This window comes from Camelus dromedarius, chromosome 23 (genome assembly GCF_036321535.1).
Source record: "Camelus dromedarius isolate mCamDro1 chromosome 23, mCamDro1.pat, whole genome shotgun sequence".
Taxonomy (NCBI): domain Eukaryota; kingdom Metazoa; phylum Chordata; class Mammalia; order Artiodactyla; family Camelidae; genus Camelus; species Camelus dromedarius.
This window is the reverse complement of record NC_087458.1, coordinates 20,410,703-20,434,889: the sequence shown is the minus strand read 5'-3', so window position 1 is coordinate 20,434,889 and position 24,187 is coordinate 20,410,703. Positions and strand designations below refer to the sequence as shown.

The 24,187-nt window shown below is 35.9% G+C and overlaps 1 protein-coding gene across 5 annotated transcripts in view; it reads right to left on the bottom strand.

Annotated features, from left to right (window-relative positions):
• Positions 1-24,187, bottom strand: part of RABGAP1L (RAB GTPase activating protein 1 like) — a 563,496-nt gene that overhangs the window by 420,974 nt on the left and 118,335 nt on the right. For all 5 annotated transcript variants that reach the window (XM_031435736.2, XM_064478006.1, XM_064478007.1 and 2 more), the window contains one exon: positions 1,041-1,134. In XM_031435736.2, the coding sequence (XP_031291596.2) occupies positions 1,041-1,134 (94 nt within the window). The remainder of the gene's footprint in view (positions 1-1,040; positions 1,135-24,187) is intronic.

Sequence of the window (24,187 nt, the reverse complement as noted above, 5' to 3'; positions counted from 1 at the left end):
AGCTCTGGCTCTGGAGCCAGACTGTCTGGATTCAAATCCTGCCTCTGTCATTTACTTGCTGCATGATCCTGGGGAAATTATTCACCGACCATGGGATCCTGAGCAAGTTACCTGTTTGCTGGCATTGTTTGCTGTGTACTTTTACACTAGCCACCTGACATAGCTGAGCCTCAGTTTTCTCGTCTATAAAATGAAGATAATAATCCTACCTCAAAGGGCTGTTGTGATGACAATTAATTAAGGTATCTGAAGCACCTGGCACAGAGTAAGTACACCTAAGTCAGCTGTCACTTTCGTAGCCATGCCTGCCTTTCCTCCTGCTATGATGAATTTTCTGTGCTCCTAAATACAACTCCTCCATTAGTCAACAAGACCATCTCTTACTGCCTATTCATCTACTTCTCTTATAACCATGTCTCCTTCCTCTGGCATTATCAAGTTTTCTCTCTCTACTAGATCATTTCCAACAGCATTCAAACATGCTGTATTAGCCATCTTAATTTCTGGAATAAGCTCTCACCCCACATCCACTTCTTAATATGTCCCTTACTCTTATGATCCTTTTTCAGCAGAACTACTCTGAAGAGCTATCCATCCCTGCTGGTTACTTTTCCTCTTACACACGGTCCAATCAGGCTTTCACTGCTACCTCTCCATTGAGAGGTTCTTGTCAGAGTCACCAGGGACATTCAAACTGCTGGACTCAGTGAAATTCTCAGGCTTTCTCTGACTTGACCTATCAGCACTTGATTGCTCCCTAGACTTAGTTCACTTGATTTCTGTCTTGGTTCTCCTCTTTCCTTATTGGTGGTGTTTTCTTAACTCCACACAGTCTTGCCTACTCAGCTTTCCAAGAGCCAAACGCTGGAGTGGTTGAGGGCTCAGCCCCTGGATGACTTCTCTATCTACATTCACTCCTTAAGTAAACTCAGTATTAACAGTAATATTAAGATATATAAACATATAGGTTTTGATTAATAAAACAAATTAACATCAACTATGTAAATATAAAATTTTCAATAAGAAAAATAAATTTTTACCATCTTCCTAGTAATTCTCCCCAAGAATATAGGATCTTCTCAGGACAATCCTTAGACACATCACCTGTTCCACTTGAGAGTTCATTGTCACTCTCTGCAGAAGAAACACAAAAACAACAAACATTATATTATATATAATACACATAGATATATATTAGTTACATATTATTACGTAAGAAACATGACTATGTGTCTAATAAAACAACCAAATAATACTTGTGCTTATATTATTACATTCATTGCAAAAATAACAGTATAAACTTCATTAATATATTTTATCTTTAGTGCCTAGATAAATATTTTCAAAGCATCAAGTTTTTATGACAATTCTTGTCAACCGTTTTTTTACACAGTATAAAACTGAAAATACCTATAAATAAGTATCTTTACCCAAAGGGAGCAAAATTTAAAATCTAATGGTAACACAATTAGAAATTCCTATATGGTGCATTACTCATCAAATCGACATAGTCAAATATTAATATTTTATTAATATTATAGTTATTAATATTAATATTTGGTGAGAAAAATAAGTACTAAAATCAAGAATCAGACATATATATCAATCTATGACACTGAGAAATATTTATATTATGATATAAACACAAAAAAACAGAAATCTACCTTTTTTTAAGTTCTTTTTAAAGATATATTGGTAAGTACAAGATATTTTTGACTAAGGAAAGATCAAACTGGCCTTTTAAAATGGCAACTCTGTAAAACATCCCAAAGTAATAGTTTTAGAAATAATAAAATAGGTTGAGTTAGTTTATAATCGTCAGTGAAAATGAGTAATTCTAAGCCCTGTAAATCTTGTAAAGTGGTAACAGAGTTGATACAGAAAAGAAACGTAATAGGCACAATTTATCCACATTATAACAAAGCCTTTGACACAGTACTACATAGAAAAAGGCTGGAGAAGTATTGACTGGATGAATGATAAAATAAGCTAGATAAGAATCTGTCTGGCTGATAGCAAGTACCAAGGTTTTATCGATGCTGTGACAGTATAATAGAGATTGGCATTAAGTGAATCCCACAGGGATCTGTGTTAAAACCAGTATTACTCAGCATGCTACAAATCCAATGATTCAAGCATAAACTAATTCATACCGGTGGATATATTCAACACCAAAAAAAGTGATAAATAAAGGTTTATTTAGCCAGGTTGAAAGATTTGATCACGTCCACTTTATCACATGTTTAGTAAAATATAACCAAAATATAGGCACACACACAGACAAATGCTTCAACATCTTTAGGACAATATGAAATAAACAAGAAATATGAAAGCCATTTTTTCCAAAAAGTGAACATTATCCTGCATACCGAGATGAAGGTTAAGAGGATATACACTAATATCACTGCTCTAGAAATACCTCATATAAGCAACTCTATGAACTCTGTAACAAGTTCATCATGAAAATAATAGAAAGGAAAAAAATGTGCAGAATACTGTATATATGTATTTACATGCAATATAATGTGTATGTGCAGTCGAACTGTAATAATTCTACCTAATAAAAGTGAAAAAGAAGAAAATAATATTTATCAAAAAAATAAAATAATAAAGGAGAAATTCTTTTTAAGCTACAGCAAATGAAATACGACTAAGTTCTGAAGGACTAATGCAAAAAGAAACAACTAAAGTTTTAATATTAAAATATCCTAATGTAAACAATAATCCCTTATAATCCTTACAATTTTTCAATTAAATTGAGACACTTTTGAGAGTAACATGAAAATGAATAAAGGAAACCTCATTTAAAATGAAATCAGAAAGCCCTGAAGGAGGAGTTCTCAGGCACATATCACTCACTGCAGGTTACAGACCCCAGCAGGAAAAAAGATTTCCTCCTGATCCAGCAACGGCAAGCTGCCCAACATCGCCAGCAAATGAAAACCACCACAGCCCTCCCCAGTTTCCTCCCTCCCTCTATAAAAGCAAAGCCTTCTCCTCTGTTCTCGGGACACACCTCTAGTTCACCATAGTTCACTTGTCTCAAATAGCAATTCTCCGCTATCCTCAAATAAACTCATTTTTCTGGTGAAACAATTGGACTTTTTTTTTAAGGTCAATAGGAAAAAGGGACACTACTAAAACTTACAGTTACACTGGAAAACAGGCTAATAGACTTACTCAGGCAAACAGGGACTACTGGTCACCCTTCTTATAAATTAGTACCAACTATGATATAAGTACTTAAAATACAAATTGATATTCGATTAAGCAGGGTCCAAGATGATGCCATATTATACTCTATTTTGCAACACAGTAAATAATAATATGCCAAGGTTCCAAATTATTTGATGAAGTTGTGCATGCTAAATTGGAGACCAAAAGCTAAGGAACACTATGAAAAGAAAAAAGAAAAAAGGAAACAAATATTGATGCACATCATTAGTCATGATTATAATAAAAATCAGAAAGTACTATTAATACAGAGAATCTTTCAGATTATTAATTATTCTTATGGGGAAAGGATTCCCTAAGCATGAAACAAAACCAAGATGCCACAAGAAAAGGTAAGAAATCTGACAACCTATGAATTAAAAACCTCTATGAAGTAAGGTACAAAATATATTTTTAAAAAAAACAAGCAAAACAACTATTTTCAACATATGACAAAGCTATTTTATCTAATATACTAAAGTCTTACTAATCAATAAAATAAAGAACAATCCAACAGAAAATTGAGCCAAGGATATGAACCCAGTACAGGCCACAATATATAAAAATACAACTAGCCAATAAAGATATTAAATAAAACCCTATCTTGTTAATAATTTTTCAATGCAAATTAAAACAATGAAACATAGTCACCAATTTGACTATGCAGTATAAAGAACAATAATAAAGATTAATAACACCTAGGACTGATAAAATATGGGAAAACAGGCAAGAAGTTTGGGGTTTAGATAAGAGCAATCTTTTCAATTTATTAAGATTCTGAATTAATATATCATTTAACCCAGCAACTCCACTTCTAGAAATTTATTATCCAGAAATACATATGCCAAAGAGATACACGTGAAAGGATTTTCATTGTATCACTGCTTGTAATAAGAAATTAAAAACTATCATCATTAAAAGTTTTATTAACTAAATATAGTATATCCATTCAAAAGAACACTATCCAGTAGCTTAAAAGAATTGGGTAGATAATTATATGCTAATATTAAAACCATCCAAAATATATTGTTTTGTGATGAAAAGTAAGAAACAAGAGTAATGTACTATTTTATTTTAATGAATAATATTACTTATATGATTACAAAGACCTTTTAAAAACAGCTGTATGCATATACACAAATTATTAACAGCAATTATGTTCTGGCACCTAACAGTACCTTATCACATAGTAGGCACTCAATAAATATTCAGGGAATGCATCTTTCACTTGAAAGTTTTATATTTCTATAATTTTTTATCTTTTAAAATAATTGTGCATAACTAATAAGCATGGGGAAAGGATTTTTATCTTTTAAGTAATCCCTGTTACTATATAAAACAAAATCTATTTTATTATTATAAACTTCTACTAATATGTCATAAAATCATCAGTAATAACAACAATGTCTTAACTTCCTGACAATCTTCCAAGTTATTTTCCACTACAAAAAGGAAATCAGAACTGTAAACAACTAGATTGGCAAAGGAGAACCCCAAGGAGAAGGAAAGAAAATGAGCACACTGAAGTGGAACCAGTTCCCTGATGGACAATTAAGGCAGAAACGACAGCAAGTCAGGGGTCAAACGTCTGGATGAAAAATAGGACTTAGTCAAGGAAGATAGGAATCCCAGCCCTTTGCTGAATGTCTGCCTTTTTAACTTATATTCTAGGCACTATTCTAAGTTTTATAGGCATTAACTCACTTATCCTCTAAACAACCTAATAAGGTAGTCACTACTAGTTTGCCCATTTTATTTTTTTAATATATATATTTTTACTGAAATATAGGCAGTTTACAATGTGTCAATTTCTGGTGTACAGCACAATGCTTCAGTCATACATGAATACACACAGATTCATTTTCATATTCTTTTTCATCATAAGTTACACGATATTGAACATAGTTCCCTAGTTTGCCCATTTTAAAGATGAGAAAACTGTGGCACAGAAAAGTTATGTACTACTGAACATGAGTTTTTAAATCCTGGTAGACAGGCAGAAAGGGGGCTGAAGAATAGTAAAGTTTTTGTATACTAGATAAGACAGTTTCTAGGTAGGCTGAAAGAAATAAACCAAGAAATAAGACTGAAAAAAGACAGTGGAGACCAAAGTGCAGTAAAAAGTAGTGAGGAGGCTGACAAGTAAAATGTGACAAAGAAGAAAAGAAAAGAAACAATGGAACCTTGCAGATACATAAAAGGGTAGCTAAAGGTTTTGAAAAAGCAACTGTATCCCATTTCACATAGAAAAAAGAGAGAGAGAATAAATGAAAGAAGGTTGGGATTCCTATTCTCCTTGGCTAAGTCCTACTTTCCCATTCAAAATTCTGGTTAAGGGTTACCCTCTCCTGGCTAGGCTAAGTGCACCCCCCACCCCAGCACTTACCACACCACATTACAGCTGTCTGCTTTCCTCTACATCTTCTCCCATCAGACTCAGCTTCTTGGCAGTGAAAACTATTATTTCTATATTCCCAATGCCTACATTAGTACTTGGCCATAAGAATGTTACAAGTTTCCTAAATGAATAATCGGAAGAGAGGGGAGGAAAGAAAATCCATTTCAACTAGGGGAAAAAAAAACGTATGCCTTGAAAATTAGTGACCTTTAGATTATCGGCATCTGTGTGCGGACATGGGTAAATGAGAACCAGGTCCGTTCAGTCATTTATAATGAATCCTGGAGCCAAACTGCCTGCATTTGAAACCCAGTCTCAACACTTACTAGCTGTGACCCTCCCTGGTCAAGTTACTTAACCTCTCTGTGTTTCAGTTGCCTATTTCTAAAATGGGAATAATAGTAGTATCCAAAAATAGAGTAGTTGTAGGAATTAAGCAAGTTACTCTATGCAAAACGTATACTAGAGTGCCTCGCAAAAGGCAAGAGCTATATAAATGTTAGCTATTAAAACCATCTTCATTCAACAAATATGAAAGCCTAAGATGTAGAATGCTGGGGTGGAAGCTGGAGTGCAAGGTTTGAGGAATGAATGAGTGGGAAGTAAAGACACCAAATGTAGATTTTTCTTTATCCAAAGTCATGAAATATGGGAGGTAAGAGAGTAACACAGCTAAAGGGAACTCTATTCAGGGTCAAGTCGAACATCACACTTCCTTTATCAACCCCCATTTCCCACCAAACTGGCCAGTTCTTCCCTTTGGACCCTATACAGGCTCCTACAATAACATCTAAAAGATTTCCATGAAAACATGCCAGTTTGCATTATTTGCTCATGCACTTAGTATCTATAACATTCATGTCTCTCTCTTAAAATCCAGGCTCTGTGAGAGCTGGGGCTATGTCTTATTTGTCTTTATGTATTAGCCCTTAGCTCACAGTAACACTCAATTGTGGAATAAATGGAAGGACTGGTTTGTTACTGCTTTATTTTTAGAATATGTTCATACATTTAAAGTAATTGGGAAAGGAAAACAATGGAGAGAGAAAGATGAGAAATCACCTGTAAAATTCCCTGCAAGACCTGAAGCGCCCAGGTTTGTGAGTGTTGCCTGGTGAGAATGACATTTCATATTTCAACGGCATATGAGGCTTTGGAGAAGTCTGAAGGTGTTCACAGAGTTAGCGGAGGCCATTTGTAGCTAATAGTTTCAACTTCCTCTATGAAGTTTAACTTTGGGCGAGGTCTGCGAAAGACTCTGCTTAACTTAGAGAGTACGATTTGGTAGAGAGTCCTCTAACATGCGTAACTTCAATTCCTTCTCATGAACATTTTCCTCACTGATTTCAATTTCCCTGCAGTTGCTGGTCTCCTTCAGAAAGTAGGACCACACAGAGCATTTTAGATATCATCGGACTCATACATAGGACTACTATTTTCTTTTAATCTAAACATCAGTGAAATGGAAATAATAGTTTCAATCAGATGGTGTTATAAAAATTATATGGAAATGCATGTGAGGTACTAAACACAGTGCTTGGCACACAGTAGTACTCAAGTGTTAGCTATCGCTTCTCCTATTAATTGTTACTGAGTCCTTAGGTTCCTGCCCAGCAGCACTTCAAAGTAACTGAAAAAGCATTCCAGGTTTGTTTTTTTCTTATTATCCACTGATTCCTAGCATGAGAGAGCAGAAACCAATTGTGCAACACCAAAAGAAAATACAATAGATGTAAATTATTAGATCAAACAAAACAAAAATGTATAATACTTCAATCAAAATAATTTAAAGAGGGTCTCAACTTCGGCCACTCCCTGCTTTGAAAAAATACTGTGTTTCTATTACGAATGTTTTTTCATCTTAATCATAAAAGGAAAAGTTCAGAACCAGTATCAACAGACATCATAAAAGGAAAAAATAATATAGGCACATACATATGCAATGCTTTTTTTTTTCAAATAAAGTTAAAAATAAGTTACATAAATTAGGAACAAGTAAGAACAAAAAAATCTCATTCTTTTTTTCTTTCAACTGAAGAAAGATGGAAAGTAACACAGATTAAATGTGACTATGGAGGGTTTTTAGAGATTTTCCCCTTAATTTCATTCTTTCTTAAGTAACAAATGTTTGCTGAAAATAAAACAGGCAACCACATGTTGCTATAAACTCTCTTCTAAACGCATTGGGGAGAAAAAAAAAACCAAAACTTTACTAATTGTGCAAAACCTATACAGGAACACAGGTCTGTGTAATGATACCTACCAATCTAGAACAGTACAACAGTGATTCATTTCGGTTACTTAATACTAAATAATGTCATTTTTGACAGCCAAACACTACAACTACATTCTTATGACTGTGAATATAATATAATCCCTCATTTTTCACATGACAGAGTCAGAATATTGCATGGTCTATATGGAAGCTGATATACAAATGTAAATCATCAAAGGAAAACAAAATATATTCCTTAATTTCTAAAATGCTGTAACATTTCCCACTGTCAAAAGAAGCTGATTTATTATAGAAAAAAGATTCAAGGTAGAGAAGCTCACAAATTGCATATTTCTTTCTGAATAAATCATCGTCACTGTCATTCTGAATCTAATTACAAGTTTCTAATTAATAATCCCTGTAGTTGCAAAGCATAAGTGATTAATAAAATGTATCATTAATCGTTGAAATCTGTCAAACATACTCAAGAGACCCAGGGCAGCCAATACACCTAACATGAAGGACAATTAACAACATTAAGCAAGCTGCTTTCTTAATCATAAGACTAGCAATTCGTGTGTGTGTGTGTGTGTGTGTGTGTGTGTGTGTGTGTTTCCTTTTTTTTTTTTTTTTTTTTTACCTTTTTCTGGAATATTGACTTAGAATTTATTTACATTTTGCATTTCAGGGTTTTTTTTTAAATACATTTTAACTTTCTGCCCATTTTCCCTTTTTTAAAATGGCTTTATTGAAGTATGACTGACATACAAAAAGCTGTAGATATTTAATGTATAAACTTGATGTGTTTGGACAGCCTAATATTGTCTTATAGCAAAAAAAAAACAAAAAACAAAAAAACCAATGTCCATTTGAATGTACTATCTATAACTTTTTTTCATAATAAAGAGGTGGTGAAGAAGGAAAGAACTATTTCACAGATTTTTAAAAAGAATGTAAAAGAATATTATATTAAAAATTATTTTAAAACATATCATTCAAAGGATGGCTTTTTAAAAGGCAGCCAATCAATCAGAGGGGAAAAAATTAAGGAAGGGTAACAGAGCAAAGAGGAGCAAGGGAAGAACTCATCAGGATACGTGGAAAGGGAGCTCACTGACATCTACCGTGTGGCACAACATACACAACATACTCAAGAGTCCTCTGAGCAGAACACCCTCTTCAACCAAGAGTGCAGCTCTGAGAGGGAAAACGCCCACAAAACCAGCCAAAGCAGCCCCATGAAATCAGGCAGTCAAGGAAGTAACAGTGAGATCAGTTCACTTCTGCATTCGGGTTTTTTATATTCCCCTCAGAGTCTGTATTTCTGAATATGAACACAGTTGAGTTACTGAGAAAATTACATAACTAGACATAGTAAAGACAGAGTAACATTCTCTTCTTCCATCTATTTATCTGTATGTACATGTATGTATAACGTGTATACCTGCACACACATGGATACACACACTGTGTATGTGGAAAGGAAGAAGAGGGAGGGAAAAGGAGAGACAGATGAATGTTTCCAAAAAGGGGGGGGGGGGGTAGTGGGAAGAGAATGTCAAATCTGGAGGAAAGGGTTCTCTTTAAAGGAAAGCATATTATATAATGAAGAGACTGCCAAGTATAAAACACAATGGAGAGGGGGGCAGAAATTGCCAAAATAGATCAGTCTTTAATACAGACTGTCTCTTACACATAGGACTTTAAAATTCAAAAGTGGCAGCAAAAGTATTTGTGAAAACAACAGAAAATAGTACAGTTTTGAGAAAAACTCAAGTGCCATTTTGGTGGGCCTGTCAAGCATTCTCTGAATGGTCCTATGACAATACATCTCTCTATAATGGTCTGAATCCTTGCCTGCCTGCTTTTCTAGACTAACTTAAGAAAGAGACTGTGTTCCAGTCGTCACTGTATTCCTCCCTACCAAAATACCTGGCAGTTGGTAAACATTCAACAAGTGTTTGATGAATAAAATAAGAAACACAGTATTTTCAGAATCTACATATCACCTGCTTACACGCTATCTCCATTTGGATATAATAAAATCTAACAAGATTTTAAAATAAAACTCTTACTTTTCTTCCCACACCTGTTCCTTATTCCCCACCTCACTATTTCCATAAATGACAGCAATATCTATCCAGCTGCTCATCTGAAAATCCACACATTATTCTGGAAATCTTTTGCCCTCAACACTTATTCATTACCCAACCCTGCTGACTCCACCTCTAAAATGTTATCTCAAATCTACCTACTTTTCTCCCTCTCCAAATACAACTTTAATCCAAGCCTCCAACATTTTGGCAGAGTATTCCAGATGGTCTCCCTGATTCCATCCCTGCTCCACTGAATGCCACTCTCCATGGATGAAGCTTGTGTGGTATTTTTAAATCATGTATCAAATCTTTGTCTCTTTCTAGCTTAGAATCCTTCAAAGGCTTCAAAAAGAAAAGAAAGAAAAGCTCCTCACTGTGGCTTGCAGGAACTTACATGATGCCCCTGACTACCTGTTCACAGAGCTCACACTACACCCTTGCACACCCTCCCCCGCCCTTCTGTCCTCCTTCCTCTTCTTCAAACACACCAGGCACACTTTCATCTTTGAGCCTCTGTACTAACTGTTCCCCCTCCTGAAATATTCTTTCTCCATCTTCCAATGGCTGGCTTCGTCTTGCCACTCAGATCTCAGTTTAGATGCCACCTCTTCAGAGAAATTTTTTGTCGAACACCCAATCTACATTAGCTACCCAGACAAACCAAGTATTATTAGTTCTTGATATTTTTCTTTATGTATCATCTGTCATTTCTCCCCCAATCAAAAGCAGAGAAAATTTATCTTATTATGTCAGAGGCCTTCAAAGATCGCCCCCAGGTTCAATGATTTAATAGGAGAACTCACAGAACACAGCATCAAGTTGTACTTACAACTTATGATGTATTACAGTGCATGAATGCAAAGCAAAATCAGCAAAGGGAAAAGGCACACAGGATGAAGTCCGGAGGACACCAGGCACAAACTTCCAAGAGTCCTCTCCCAGGGGAGTCTTCTGCCAAAGGACACACTTAACTCCTCCAGCAATGAGTCGTGACAGCACATGTGAAATGTTACCCACCAGGAAAGCTCATCAGAGACTCTGTGCCCAAGATTTTCACTGGGGCTGGTCATGTAAGTACCCCTGCCTGAAATTCCAGGCTCCAGAAGAAAAGCACATATTCAGCATAAACCATATTGTTTGTACTAATAGTTCAGGCACAGTGAGCCACTCTACCCAGTTAGGGAATGTGGGAACCCTCCTGAAATCAAAGTTTACCAATACCAGCCAAGGGCCAACCTTCCAAGCAGGCTCTTCTAAGGACCGCAGTCTGACGCCTGCCACGTTAACTCTTTTCTACACACTTATTCACCCCTGTATCACCTATGTTAACTTCCATCAACAGATTTTAAAAACAAAAATATGTTGTCCTAGTCTGAAATTAACATTTCAAAGAGATTTCCATTCATCAAATATTTACTTAACACTTGCCACATGCTAGACAATGGGAACTCCAAAAAGAATAAAATACCATCTGCCCCTTAGGAACTCACACTCTAGAAGGTGAGAGAAATGAATTTAAAAGACCATATTTATAACAAAGTATTTTAAGAATTATTATAGTGGTGTGTTCCAAGTGCTACTAGAGCAAGATGGTAGAAAGACTAACACTGCCTCAGTGTGTAAGAAAGAAAACTTTCAGAAAAAATTGAGAGACAGAAGAAACAGCCTACTTTATCTAGAAATGGTCAAGGAAGATTATCTGAAGAGGTAACACCTGAGCCGTGAGCTGAGCCCTACACGATGAGGAAAAGGCAGTCAGTAGTTCTGATGAAAGCACCTTCCAAACAAAAAACAACACATGCAATCACACTGAGAAAGATCCATTAGCGGGGAAGCTCTAAATACCTAGCATATAGTAGACATTTGATAAATGGCAGCTATATTATATATACACATAATATATATTATAATATTATGTCCTCTTCATGTATTAAGAAATTGACGATTTAAGAGATTAAACGTATGAAGTCCATAACACTGGTACATGTGTGTCTTATTTATATCTACCTTATTCATTTACCAAAAAAAGATTTGAGCCAGAAGTTAAAAATAGTACAAGTAAAATGAAGCAAAAATCAATTAATTCTTCATTCATTCAAATATATACTAAGTACTACATGGCCAAACCTAAAAAGGTAAAACAGACATGCTTCCTAACTTTGAGGAATTTATGTTGTAGTAGGAAAAAAAGGAAATGGGTAGAGACACACGAAGCAGAGCAGAATACATGCTGTAATAGAAACAGGAACAGAAAAGGCCAGTGGCTGGAGTGGGGTAGGAAAGATGCCTCAGATCAGAACACCTAAACTAAAGCAACATACATTAGGTAAATGAAAAACTCTAAGCCTTAACCTGCTCCAAAAACAAGGCAAAGAAGGGGGAAAGTGAAGAGTTACAACCACAACCCTTACTGTTAAAAAAAAAAAAAATCATTAAGAAAGTTAACTTTTCCCAAGCTGTGTGAACAATTTATCTCCCAAATCTTTTATATAAAATACCGTGAATATTAAATCACGTCTAAGAAGATTTTTTTTGGTGTTTTTTTGGGAGGGTAGTATTAGGTTTATTTATTTATTTTAACAGATACTGGTGATTAAACCCAGGACCTCGTGCATGCTAGACATGTACTCTACCTCTGAGCTATACCCTCCCCCTGCAAGAAGACATTTTTAACATAACTGTAGAAATATCTCTTATACCAACCTTTGATTAAAGCAGAAAATTAGCATGACATAAAAGGCCCTCCATTACCCAGTCTCTGTATTCTCTCTAATCTCATTTCCTAACATTTCCCACCCTTACAGGTGAACTATACATCTTTTACTGCACACATAATGCTGTTTCCCATCACTGAAAGTCTCCCTTTGCCTAGAAGGCCTCCCTTACCATGGCATCCAGATATTTCTAGTTTGATAATATTCATTAATCAAGAGTGAGCTCAGAGGCATAATTTCCAAGAAGTCTTCCGAGAATTTTGGGGCCAAACTAAGTTCCTTTTAGTCAACTTACATTATACCCTGTTCTCATCTTATTAAAGTTGGCCCTCATCATCTGAGCGTTCTGCATCCTTGAATTCAAACAATCACGGATCATCGGAAGGAACCTGAGCATCCAAGGATACTGGTATTCACAGAGAGTCCTGTAACTAATCCCCCACAGATATCCAGGAATGGCTCTACTGAATTTACTATATTTTACTAAAATTATCTATTTATGGGTCTTTTTCTTCAATGGGACTTTAAGCTCCTCAAGCATAAGAGTCATGTCTTATTTTTGTGTCCACAGCACTTAGCAGAGAAGTGGGTGCTCACTAAACATTTATTAAACTTTAACAATCTGTTATTTGATAGACTCTACTAAATAACAAATCTGAGTAACAGATGGTTTTCTAATGATCTGAACTGATACAGAAACCATACCTGAAAAGCTTAGAAGGATAAATCATTAATGTTTCCTTTAGAAGGAACATACTGAGTATCAATCACCTACATTTTTCACAGTCTATAGAACAGACTCTTTAAAACCGAGATCATAGCAAGTGCCAAACGTGCCTGTGGTGAATAACAGAAGATCCAGTTGCTCTGTACACTTCTAAGGTGAATGAGTGGCAAAAATGGAACTGCACCACAGAAGTCAAAGAGACTTCCATGCATTCCCACTTAGACTGAGGACCACTAAATCTCAGCACAGGTGATCTTCTATAACCGTTGGCCCTCAATTCTTTCTACCTCTACATCATTCACATATGTAGCCCATTCTAATCAATGCTGTTTTTCGATGCACAGTGAATTGTCAACTCAGGACATACACATCTGAAGTAACAAGGCACTCCCATATGTTGAGAATTACTGTTCTACATGTATCATTTCAATCTGAAAACATCACATAGGATCTGACATATTAATCTTTTATGAGTATACTTATAACTTATAATACATTTCTTTCCATTTAAAAAAAAGTGATAAAGGCCAACTAGTCTACTTAGGCAAAATATCATCCTCTTTTCAAGAAAAGTAGTGAGAATGAAACTCAAGATTTCTTAAATTATGGAGTTTTAATCCCTTAACTGGATAACATGACACTAATTATTGAACACAAATCTTACTTTGAAAATGATCATAGGTGCAAAGTCTTCAAGAGGTATCCAAATTCTAACTACTGGAGTTCAACTTAACCTTTCTCTGAGTATCTGTACCTCTAATATCTTGCATTTGTTTTACACATGTCTTCTTCCATCTCTAGACTGTAAGCTCCTTGAAGATAGGAACTGATCTTAAGCATTTAATACAGCATGTAATATATGTCTTGCACATAACAGGCTCTAAATATAACCAAACATAAGAAGGATCAAAGAACAGAATCTGGAAAGGAAAGGTAAGTAGGACAGAGCAAAGCTTGGGAATGGTACAAGCAAGGAAGAGAAAACTAATACTAGAGAGTCATAAAAGTTATATGGAGAAAGATGATTACAAAGACTATTAAGCAGGTTACAGCTGGGCAATTCTGAAGAGACATAAAAAATCTAATACCTTTATTTCTCTGATATAAAACGTGTTTGTGGCTTTTTGTACAAAGAGAAAGGACAAATTAAAGCTCTAATTATCTAAAACCAAACTTCTGTTTTATTTTTCAAATACCACTCAAAAAAATTTTAATGTGCTCAAATGGGTACCACTTAGACCTTTTATTGAATAATTTGCCTGTCTCTATTTACAGTATGATAAAAACACTCCCAGTACTGTGTTATGTAGACCTACTGCTGACACACATTTTACAAATATTTACTCCAGCCCAAATAGTAAATCTGGTGTATGTTTAGCACTAAATTTTCAGAGAGCTCTGTTTCTTTCTGTAGTTATAAGAGATCTGAGTCACTCAATTCCCAACGCCATATTCAAATCTAGAACGTCATATCCCCCTGGTGTAACAAGAGTCACGATTTCTCCAACTGAAAAATTAAGCTCTTTCCTTCTAGATAGTAACCGCTGCTAAAGGGAATGGCATATGAAATACTTTCATAATCTTTCCACAAATAGTAAATAAGCACTCAGTCTTGCTTCAGCTAAAGGAGTTAACCGTTTACAGAATGCAATTATAAAGTAATCAGGAGCCTTGTTTCTGGTCCTTATACTGTCACTTAATCAGAGGATCTCAATTTCCAGAACTATAAATGAGATAGCTCAGTATAATTAAATTCAAATAACATTTATTAAGTACATACTGTGTGCAAATACATAATGCCTAAGTTGTTACCAACCTTCACCATTTAAATATTTTAATGATTTGAGGTTATCAAAATTGTCCTGATTTAAATAGATTATATAAAGAGAACCCAATAACTAGCACCCTCCTCCTCAGGGCCTCCTCAGACACCTACCTCCCCAACCCCTGCCCAAAGACAGGCACTTGGGAGTCACAGTGGCTCTCAGCAATTTCTGACTTCAACCAAAACCCCAGCATGATGCTGATACCTGAAACGAGGGCTTAACCTCCCTAAAAATCAATTCTTCTGGGCTAAAAAAAAAGGATAAAATACCACCTTATAGGGCTGGTGTGAAAATTAAACAGATAATTCACATAGCTTTCCATACATAATTTTCATTATTATTAATAAAGGGAATTCCACTTCAGGAGAGGGCAAGCAGTAGGCGACTCTAAGGTCTCTTCTAATTCGACAATTCACTGAAAATATGCAGCTGTACCACCATCACCAGGATGTACGAATGATCACGCCACGGTGGTCAGTACAGTCTTTTAGTTTGAATCTTAATCACTAAGTTGGCAGCAAAAGGGGGTGAGGTGGCCACACAAGTGCTCCTAGACACAAGGTCTCTGAAGTGGGCTTTGCGTAACTACAGACCATTTACTCTGGAAATAAAAGGCCAGAGAGGGTCAGTTAACCCAGCACTGAGCCTCTGAGGATGGCAATTAAAGGCAGGTATGAAATCACTCACCTTCTCCACCATTCCTCCAAAATCGGTCATTTTCTATTTCCAGGACCAGGACCCTAGTTCATGATTTATCTCCTCAAATTAGATGTACATATCATACATTCTTCACTGTTCTTAACTGCATTTTACACACCTTACTACCAGCTTAACCTTCCTAACTCAAATCTTTGCTCATGCCATGCTGAGCTCAAAAATCCCTCTAAGATTCTCCACTGCTTCACACAAAGTCTACGCTGGTCAGTGTTTCTAGTGAGTTTCTCCAAGGCCAGCTCTCCACTGGCTTCTCCAACCTGACATTCACCTTCTCACAGGCATAGACTCTGCACCCATTGAATTCATTCTGTTTTCACTAATGTCAAAATGCTATACTTCCTACTTCCTACTCTTCTAAATCCCACTAACTCTTTCAAATGTTCCCTGTCTTAGTTCACTTAAAAGTGAATGAAAGCTAGCATTCACTGGTGACCCACTGGGTGGAACCCTTTGATAGGCTCACAAAGATGAATAAGGATCTGAGCATCTCAGAAGGAATTTACAGTTGAGTAGGGGAGAGAAGACACACGTTAACTATAACTTAATATGGAATATCATAAATGATGCTAAAGATGTGTGAGTAAAATTACAGTGGAATTCTGTAGTCAGGGAACAAGAGATCACTTCTGACTGGGGATAAGGATGGTGAGAAAAGCATCATTTAAACTGATACAGTTGAACCCTGGTATCAGTAGGCAGAGATGGTAGGGCTCCACAAGTAATGGAAACAGCTCAAGAAAAGACATTAGACACCCACAGCAATCAGTGCTCTTAAAATTCATTTGGCAATTCATCACATACTGTTTTAAAGAGTTGTTTAGATAATTTTTCGGTTAGCTAATACTGCATACATTTACATCTTTTAATGGTCCTAGTCCAACAGGAGAAATGAGATATAAACTAGTAAATTAAGGGAAGTAACAGTAAGTATCTTGCCTGGTTATGGTGACAAGTGAGATAACGTGTGCAAAGTGGCTGTTATATAACAGACGCTTGGAAAAATGACAGTTCCTTTCATTTTTGTTACAAAACTCTTTAATACAGGCAGTTCTAAGATGGTCCCTAAGATTCATGCCTCCTGGTATACACACCCTGTATAATGCTCACCCTTGAGTGTGGGTGAGGCACGAACATGGTGAATGACACTGCTGTGATCACGTATTACATGGCAAAGGTGATGGGATTCTGCTGATATAAAGTCCCTAACCAGTCTGGCCTTAAGTTAATCAAAGGCAGGCTATCCCAGATGGGCCTGGCTTAACCAGGCAAACCCTTAAAGAGCGCTTGGGTCTTCCATTAGAGAAATTCTCCTGCTGGCCTTGAAGCAAGCCCCAGTAAGTGCTACAACTGCAAGGGAATGAATTCTGTGAGTTTTGACGAGAACTCCAAGGCTTAGATGAGACCAAAACTGCGGCTTCATGAGGCCATGTAGAGAGGATCCAGCTAAGCCATGCCCACATTCATTATTAATCCATTGAAATTATGAGATAATAAATGTGTATAAAGATGCTAATATTTTTCGTAACTTGTTATAGAGTAATAGAAAACTAATTAATACACTCTCCCCCTCTGCTTCCTCTCAAACACCTTCCCTTATCCAATGTTTTTTTAATCATTTTAATTTGTTGAAACAGATAATGTACAAATGCAAGAACGAAACAATATTATAAAGTCCTTTCTTCCCTCTCACTCTCTCTCTCATATATGCACACATCCCAATTTTATTAATATAGGAAGTATCTAGTTGGAAAATAAAACAGTATCTAGCATGCCAAAATTATTTTATTGGAACATATTTCCTCATCTGTAAAAGGGATATAATAATAGTATTTATATGAGAATTAAATGAATTAATATCAGTAGGCAATTTAAATCCTTGCTACTCAAAGTGTGATGTAACCAAAAGCAATGGCATCTGGTAGAAATTTTATTTTTTGTTTTTTTTTAATAAGGCTTCATTTTAACAAGATCTCCAGGTAATGCATGTGCACATTTTGAGAAGCACTTCTTTAATCAGCACTTGTCACACGTAACTCCAATATGATCATTATATTTCCTTTAAAAAATTCATTTCCTTTTTATATCCTCTGTCTTCATTTAAATACAAAGGAATTTCATTTGCAAATTGATTTACATGGTAAAAGCTGCTTGTGACTGTCTTTTCTCTAATCAGACTATGAGTTAAGAAATTAAAAGGAAATAAACCTCTAGCTGAGTTTTAGACTACTTTGCTCTCTAGTTATGAGTTGGAACTAGTATTAGACAGCTAACAGTCACTCAGATCAAGAGGAAACTTTTTTAGACAGCATTTAGCAAATACAAATACAAAAACAAAAATGCAGATTATACTAAACATAAAAAGCATAACCAAGTGTGAAGTTTGCTTAAATTACTGTAAATCTCATCTTTTACAAATACTTGAACATGTGTTTTAAAAGAAATCACACAGTATTTGCCATCAGTTATCTTCCTGTAACTCACTATCTATCTCACAAGTAACTAAACACAAGTCTGAGGTCAACAAACATAAAACCAGGCTGAAGTTCAAATGAAGCAATACCAAGTACACCTCAAGTTTCAAAAGCAGGGGCAATTCAGAACATGTGGGAGTATACAAAGGTGACAAGGTAATTCAAAAATAATCCCTATAATGTCACAGCGATGGACTTAACTTTCTGCTAAGATTCCTTGCATTCAAATTAATACCCTTTAACACACTTCATTTTTTGAACAGCATTTGAAAAATATGCAAAGACACCTTAATTCATTTTACTTTAGATCTTTCCCAGGAAATTAAGAGCAATTTTAGTCCTTTTAAATCTGCATCCCTTTTTAGTTAAATTACAGGCTAAGGTAAGACAATTTAGAGTGACTTGAACTTCCACTTTTGCTTTGACAGGCAAATTGCTGAAAATAATTAAATAAAAGAATACTCCAGTTTCCCCAGCAGGAAAACATTTCTATGCCACCTCCAGCTCTAACTTTTGATATTTGCGTTGACAGAAATGTCAATTACAGACCTAATAATAAAGTGTATTGAAAATGTATGAAACGTCTGATCTATAAAAGAAAAGAAACCATTCCTACTCTGTGATTTTTGTAGCTTTTTTAATATAGGTAATGGCTAATAGATTTTCAAAAGACAAGGTAACATCTCAAACAGTGAAAAATTGTTAAGAACAGAAGCGAAAGAAATTTAGGGAAAAGCAAAAATCTGATGCCTTACTCTTATTCAGACCATATACATGAGAATGAGAAATTGAAATCTTCATGTTTTTCATATTTTCAAGTACAATTTCAGAAATATTATCTGTTTTTCTCTTTCAAGTTTTTTTTTTAAATTTTTTTTTGGGGGGGAGGAAGGAATTTATTTTATCTATTTAATTTTAGTGGAGGTACTGGGGATTGAATCCAGGACCTCATGCAAGCTAAGTACGCACTCTATCACTTGAGCTACACCCTTCCCCACCCACAGGTCTTTCTTAATATAAAAATCATTTTGAGGCACTGAAAAAGGAAAAATATTTATTTATTATTATAATTTTATTATAAATACAATTATTATTTATTATTTGTTCATCCATTTATTATTATTCTGCTTACTGAGTATGCAAAAATCTCATTGAGAAGGTAGTATCTGAAAAAAGATTAGAAAGAGGGGAGGGAGAGAACCATGTGGCATTATCTAGGAAAAAAGGAGTTCCAGCCAAAACAGCCCAGAGGCAGAGTACTCCTGGTGTGTCTAAAGAATAGCAAGAGGACAAGTGTGGAAATCTGTGGGGCACAGAATGACAGGAAATGAGGTCAGCAAGGTTAAAATCAGAGAGCAAAATCACGTATGGCCTTCTAAACCATGGTAAAGGCCTCTGGCTGAATGAAATGAAAAGCCAATGGAGAACTTTTAGAAGAGAAGTAATGTGATCTGACAAATTTCAAAAAGATGAGTACAGCTGATGTGTGGAATACAGTCCAGCGGGGTGGGGACAAGGGTGGAAGGCAGGAGATCAGTTAGGAGGTGTTACAATAAGCCAGTACAAGAAATGACAGGGCCAGAGAGAGGTCAGATTCTGGATTCTGAGATTTGGAGCCCAGGAGTTGCCCTTTACCAACAAGGTAAGACTAAAGGCCTGGTTGTGGGAGAATCGGCCTTCAGCCGCTTACTCCACCTGGAATACAGATTCTCTCCACAGAACAGAAGAGAGAAAAGCAAACTCATTAAGGAGACAAAATTCTGAAAACACGCCCCCATCATACACATGCATGGTCTCACGTCCACATGGACCTGTGACTAGTTGGGGCCCTCTCTTCTGTTTCCTGAGCATGTGCACAGCCTTGCACATGTACTCAGCCTTCCAGACCAACAGTGATAGGAAGAACCTTATGAAGACCTACTCATTCCTCACATCTCATTACAATTTGGCCAATCTGTGGCTTTTCCCAAAAAGAATTACAACCCCATGCTACTGGCAACATTGGCCTTCCCATTCTTTTGCCACAAAAATCACTATTGTTTCCAACAAAACCCAGAAATATGGGGGCTTTCTATGGTTGCTCTAAATCAAGTGAGACCCCTCAGGCAATGAAAGGAAAGTTACTAATTTTCACGGCTTGCCCTACCCTAGCAAAATCACCACAATAAGCCAGTGGGAATGAGGAGAATGCGGAGCAGCATGAAGGGTGAAAAACCACAGACTGTTCTCACCCAAGGTTCAGTAGTTTTGCTTAAATAAATGCTTCTCAGTTTTGTATATAATTTGGTCACTTTCTCAAATCCTTAACTGGCTGATTTTTGACAATTTTATTAACTTTTATCATTGCTTTTTTGATAAATAGATTTGCCAAGCTCCTCAATCAAGCCATTCTGCATTAAATGCATTTTAAATATAATTTGCCTGAGCAACCTACTAAAAAAAAAGTCACAGAAAATATTTTTAAACATTTCTAAGTATAGAAGCTCCCAGTATGCTAAAATCACTATTTTCTTTTGGCTGTTAACATGCCTTTGTTGAAGAGCTTACTCACGTGGATTTAAGTAGAAAAAGCCTCTAAGCAGAGTAAACAGCATTTACAAAGACACAGAAGCACCTCGGGGAACTGTATGGTTTACTGTTGGGTGGGTAACTCTATTTTTAGCTCTCTCTTTCCAGCTACAGATGAGTTCAAATCTCCTACGTCCTTAAAATGCCCTTTGCTGGCCAGGTGCAATCCACTACAATGAGGCATTTACCCCATCTTTATTAAAATTACCCTCATAGAGAGGTTCATAATCTCTCAAAGTTACCAAATCCAAGTAACAATCTTTGGTCCTTATTATACTGAACCTCCCTGTTCCATTTGTCAATACTGCACATCACTCCCTCTGTTCAAATCTCAACTCCTTAGTCTATTACTACATTGTCTCAGGTCTCCTCATATTGTTCTGATCATTTTTCTGCAGATCCTTTAGCTGGGCTTTCTCTTCCTATCCCTTAAGTGTTAGTGATCCCCTAAACTCTAACCCACCCCCTCCCACATTTTCTCCCAAGGAAATTTCAACCATTATCATTGCTTCATGCTGGTGACTCTCAAATCTTTCTCTCTCACAATTTGAGACTATTTCTAACAACTGAAAAATAGTTCCACTTTAATGTTCCACAGTTAGTTCAAATTCATCAATGTCTAAAACTGAATGACTCATACCCCCACCCCCAAACCAACTCTTTCCTCCAGTGTTTTGTATCTCATTTGTTGGCATCAAGATCATCCAGTTACCTAAAGTAGAAATCTAAAGAAAATCTATGATTCTTTCTCTCCCATCTCTACTGCTCTCCGTGACATCCAATTAAGTTATAAGTCTCACTGATTTTACCTCCAGAATATTCTCAAGTCTCTTTTCTGCCCCTCATTCCTTATATTCTGAAATAGCCATTTTTGACACAACTGTGTCAAAAGAACTCTGTCAAAATGCCTACATCAAAAAATGAAGCTTGAACCCAATTTATCTCTCTACTAAGACTGAAAAATGATGGTCTATCCAATACTCCCTACATGATTTTAAGATCCTAGCAGTGACTGTTGCTGGATATTTTGTTGATTGAGAACAAGTCAAAACTGGGATCACTGGGTTTGCTGTTTACTTTCAAATGTATCAGTTTTCTAGTAATTTGCTTTCCACAAGTGGTTCTTCCCTTAAAGTGCACCTTCGCAGAACTTTCAAATCTCATCAACCCTCGAGTAATTTTCACTGGATCAAAAAAATACATTTCTAAGACTTGAGTCTGGAAATTGAGAACTGGCATTGAGTAACATGTCAGACAGAATGCAAGGGAAATAAACTAAAGGTGTAATTGTGTGTCTGAAAGACTTCTTTTGAAGAGAATATTTTGGCTTCCAATAGATTTTTCTACAACCTGTCCTTTAAAGAAGTATGTGTGGCTTCTAGCTGACATACTTGAAATATTCTATATCTAAAGTTTTTTTTTTTTAATGCACCAGTTTATCTGCATGTTTGAAATCACCCTTCAAAATGCTTTCACATTAAACAGTGCTGTTTGGAAGACAGGGTCTTTTGTTATATTTTTCAGATGATATTGCATTATGTCCTATCCAAAGTCTGTGATTTTGGATAGATCTAGAATATGATCTAGAAAATATAAGATCTGTAATATCTTGTCTCTTAAGGGAATACTAAAAATACTACCTTCTAAGCAATTAGGAGTGGAGTTAATATCAATTCATTGGTTTAAAGAAGAATACAGGCATACCTCATTTTATTGCACTTCACTTTACTGAACTTCCCAGATACTTTACAAACGGAAGCTTTGTAGTAACTCTGGGTCAAGCAAATCTGTTGGTGCCATTTTTCCAACAGCATTTGTTTGCTTCAAGTCTCTGTGGCATATTTTGGTAAGGCTCACAAAACTTCAGACTTTTTCATTATTATTCCATTTGTTATGGTGATCTGTAGTCAGTGATCTTTGATGTTACTATTGCAAAAAGATTATGATTCACTGAAGGCTCAGATGATGGTTAGCATTTTTTAGCAACAGAATATTTTTTAATTAAGCTATGTACTTATTTTTAGACACAAAGCTATTGCATACCAAATAGACTGCAGTGAAGTGTAAACATAACATTTATATGCACTGGAAAACCAAAAAATTCTGGTGACTTGCTTTATTATGATATCCCCTTTACTGCAGTGATCTGGAACAGAACCTACAATAACTCCACAGTATGCCTGTACCTTGATTTTGTGTGTCATGAAAATTCATGGGCTTTAAGATAAGACTACCATAGATTTGAATTCTGTAATATCATACTTATCAGCCCTATGACCTGAAATAATTTACTTAAATTTGTGAGTCTATTCCTCATATATAATGTAAGGATGATAACAGTTATTTCTCATGGCTAATGTGAGTAAAATATGAAGCCAGGTCTATTAAATATTTAATACATTACATGCCACAAAGCAGATGTTTAATCCATGTAAGTTACTCATCCTTCTTTTAAGTTAGTGGATAGAAGTGAGGAATTTTTATTTACTGTTAGAATAAAAGGCATAATTATGTGATACTAAATTGTATAATGTATTTTTACTGAGTAGGGCTGGTCATTCTATAATTATTCTTCTCTCGAAATTCTAGTTCCATATATTTTTCATTTCTAAAGAAATGTCATTTTTACAAGGCATTTCCTGAAATCTTGTATTCAAGCAACTTTCTGGTAGATACTCGCCTCACCTGCTTATTCTTCACCCTGAGCACACAGCTCAATTACATCCCCCAACCACCCCTATGGTTCTTGTCTAGCAGAAAATGATGTGCACAGCTTCTAGGTCTGACTCAAAATTCCCCTGCATGTGATCTCTGGTCTTCTCCTCTTTATGTTGACTGGGATAGAAATGACCACAACAATGTTGCTGGAAGTCTTTTAAAAAATACAGTGGAGTCACACAATGGAAGTAAGGGCTGAACTCTATGATCAACAGAATACTAAGGAACCGATGTTGTGTACCTCCAAGGTTAGGACAGAAAAGGCATTGTAACTTCTACGTCAGTTTGCTGGTGAAAGTTAGCCATCATACCATCAGGGCACCCAAGCAGCACTACGTGGAGAGGAAGTGAAGCCTTTTGCCAACCACCAGCATCATTTTGGCAGCTATATGAATCAGCCCCTTGGAAGCTTCTCAAAGCTTTCAGAACCACCCAATGAAGTCTTCAGATGACTACATCCCCTCAGGAAATATCTGACTCTTCCTAAGAAACTTTTGGCCAGAATTGCGCGGACAAGCCACTCC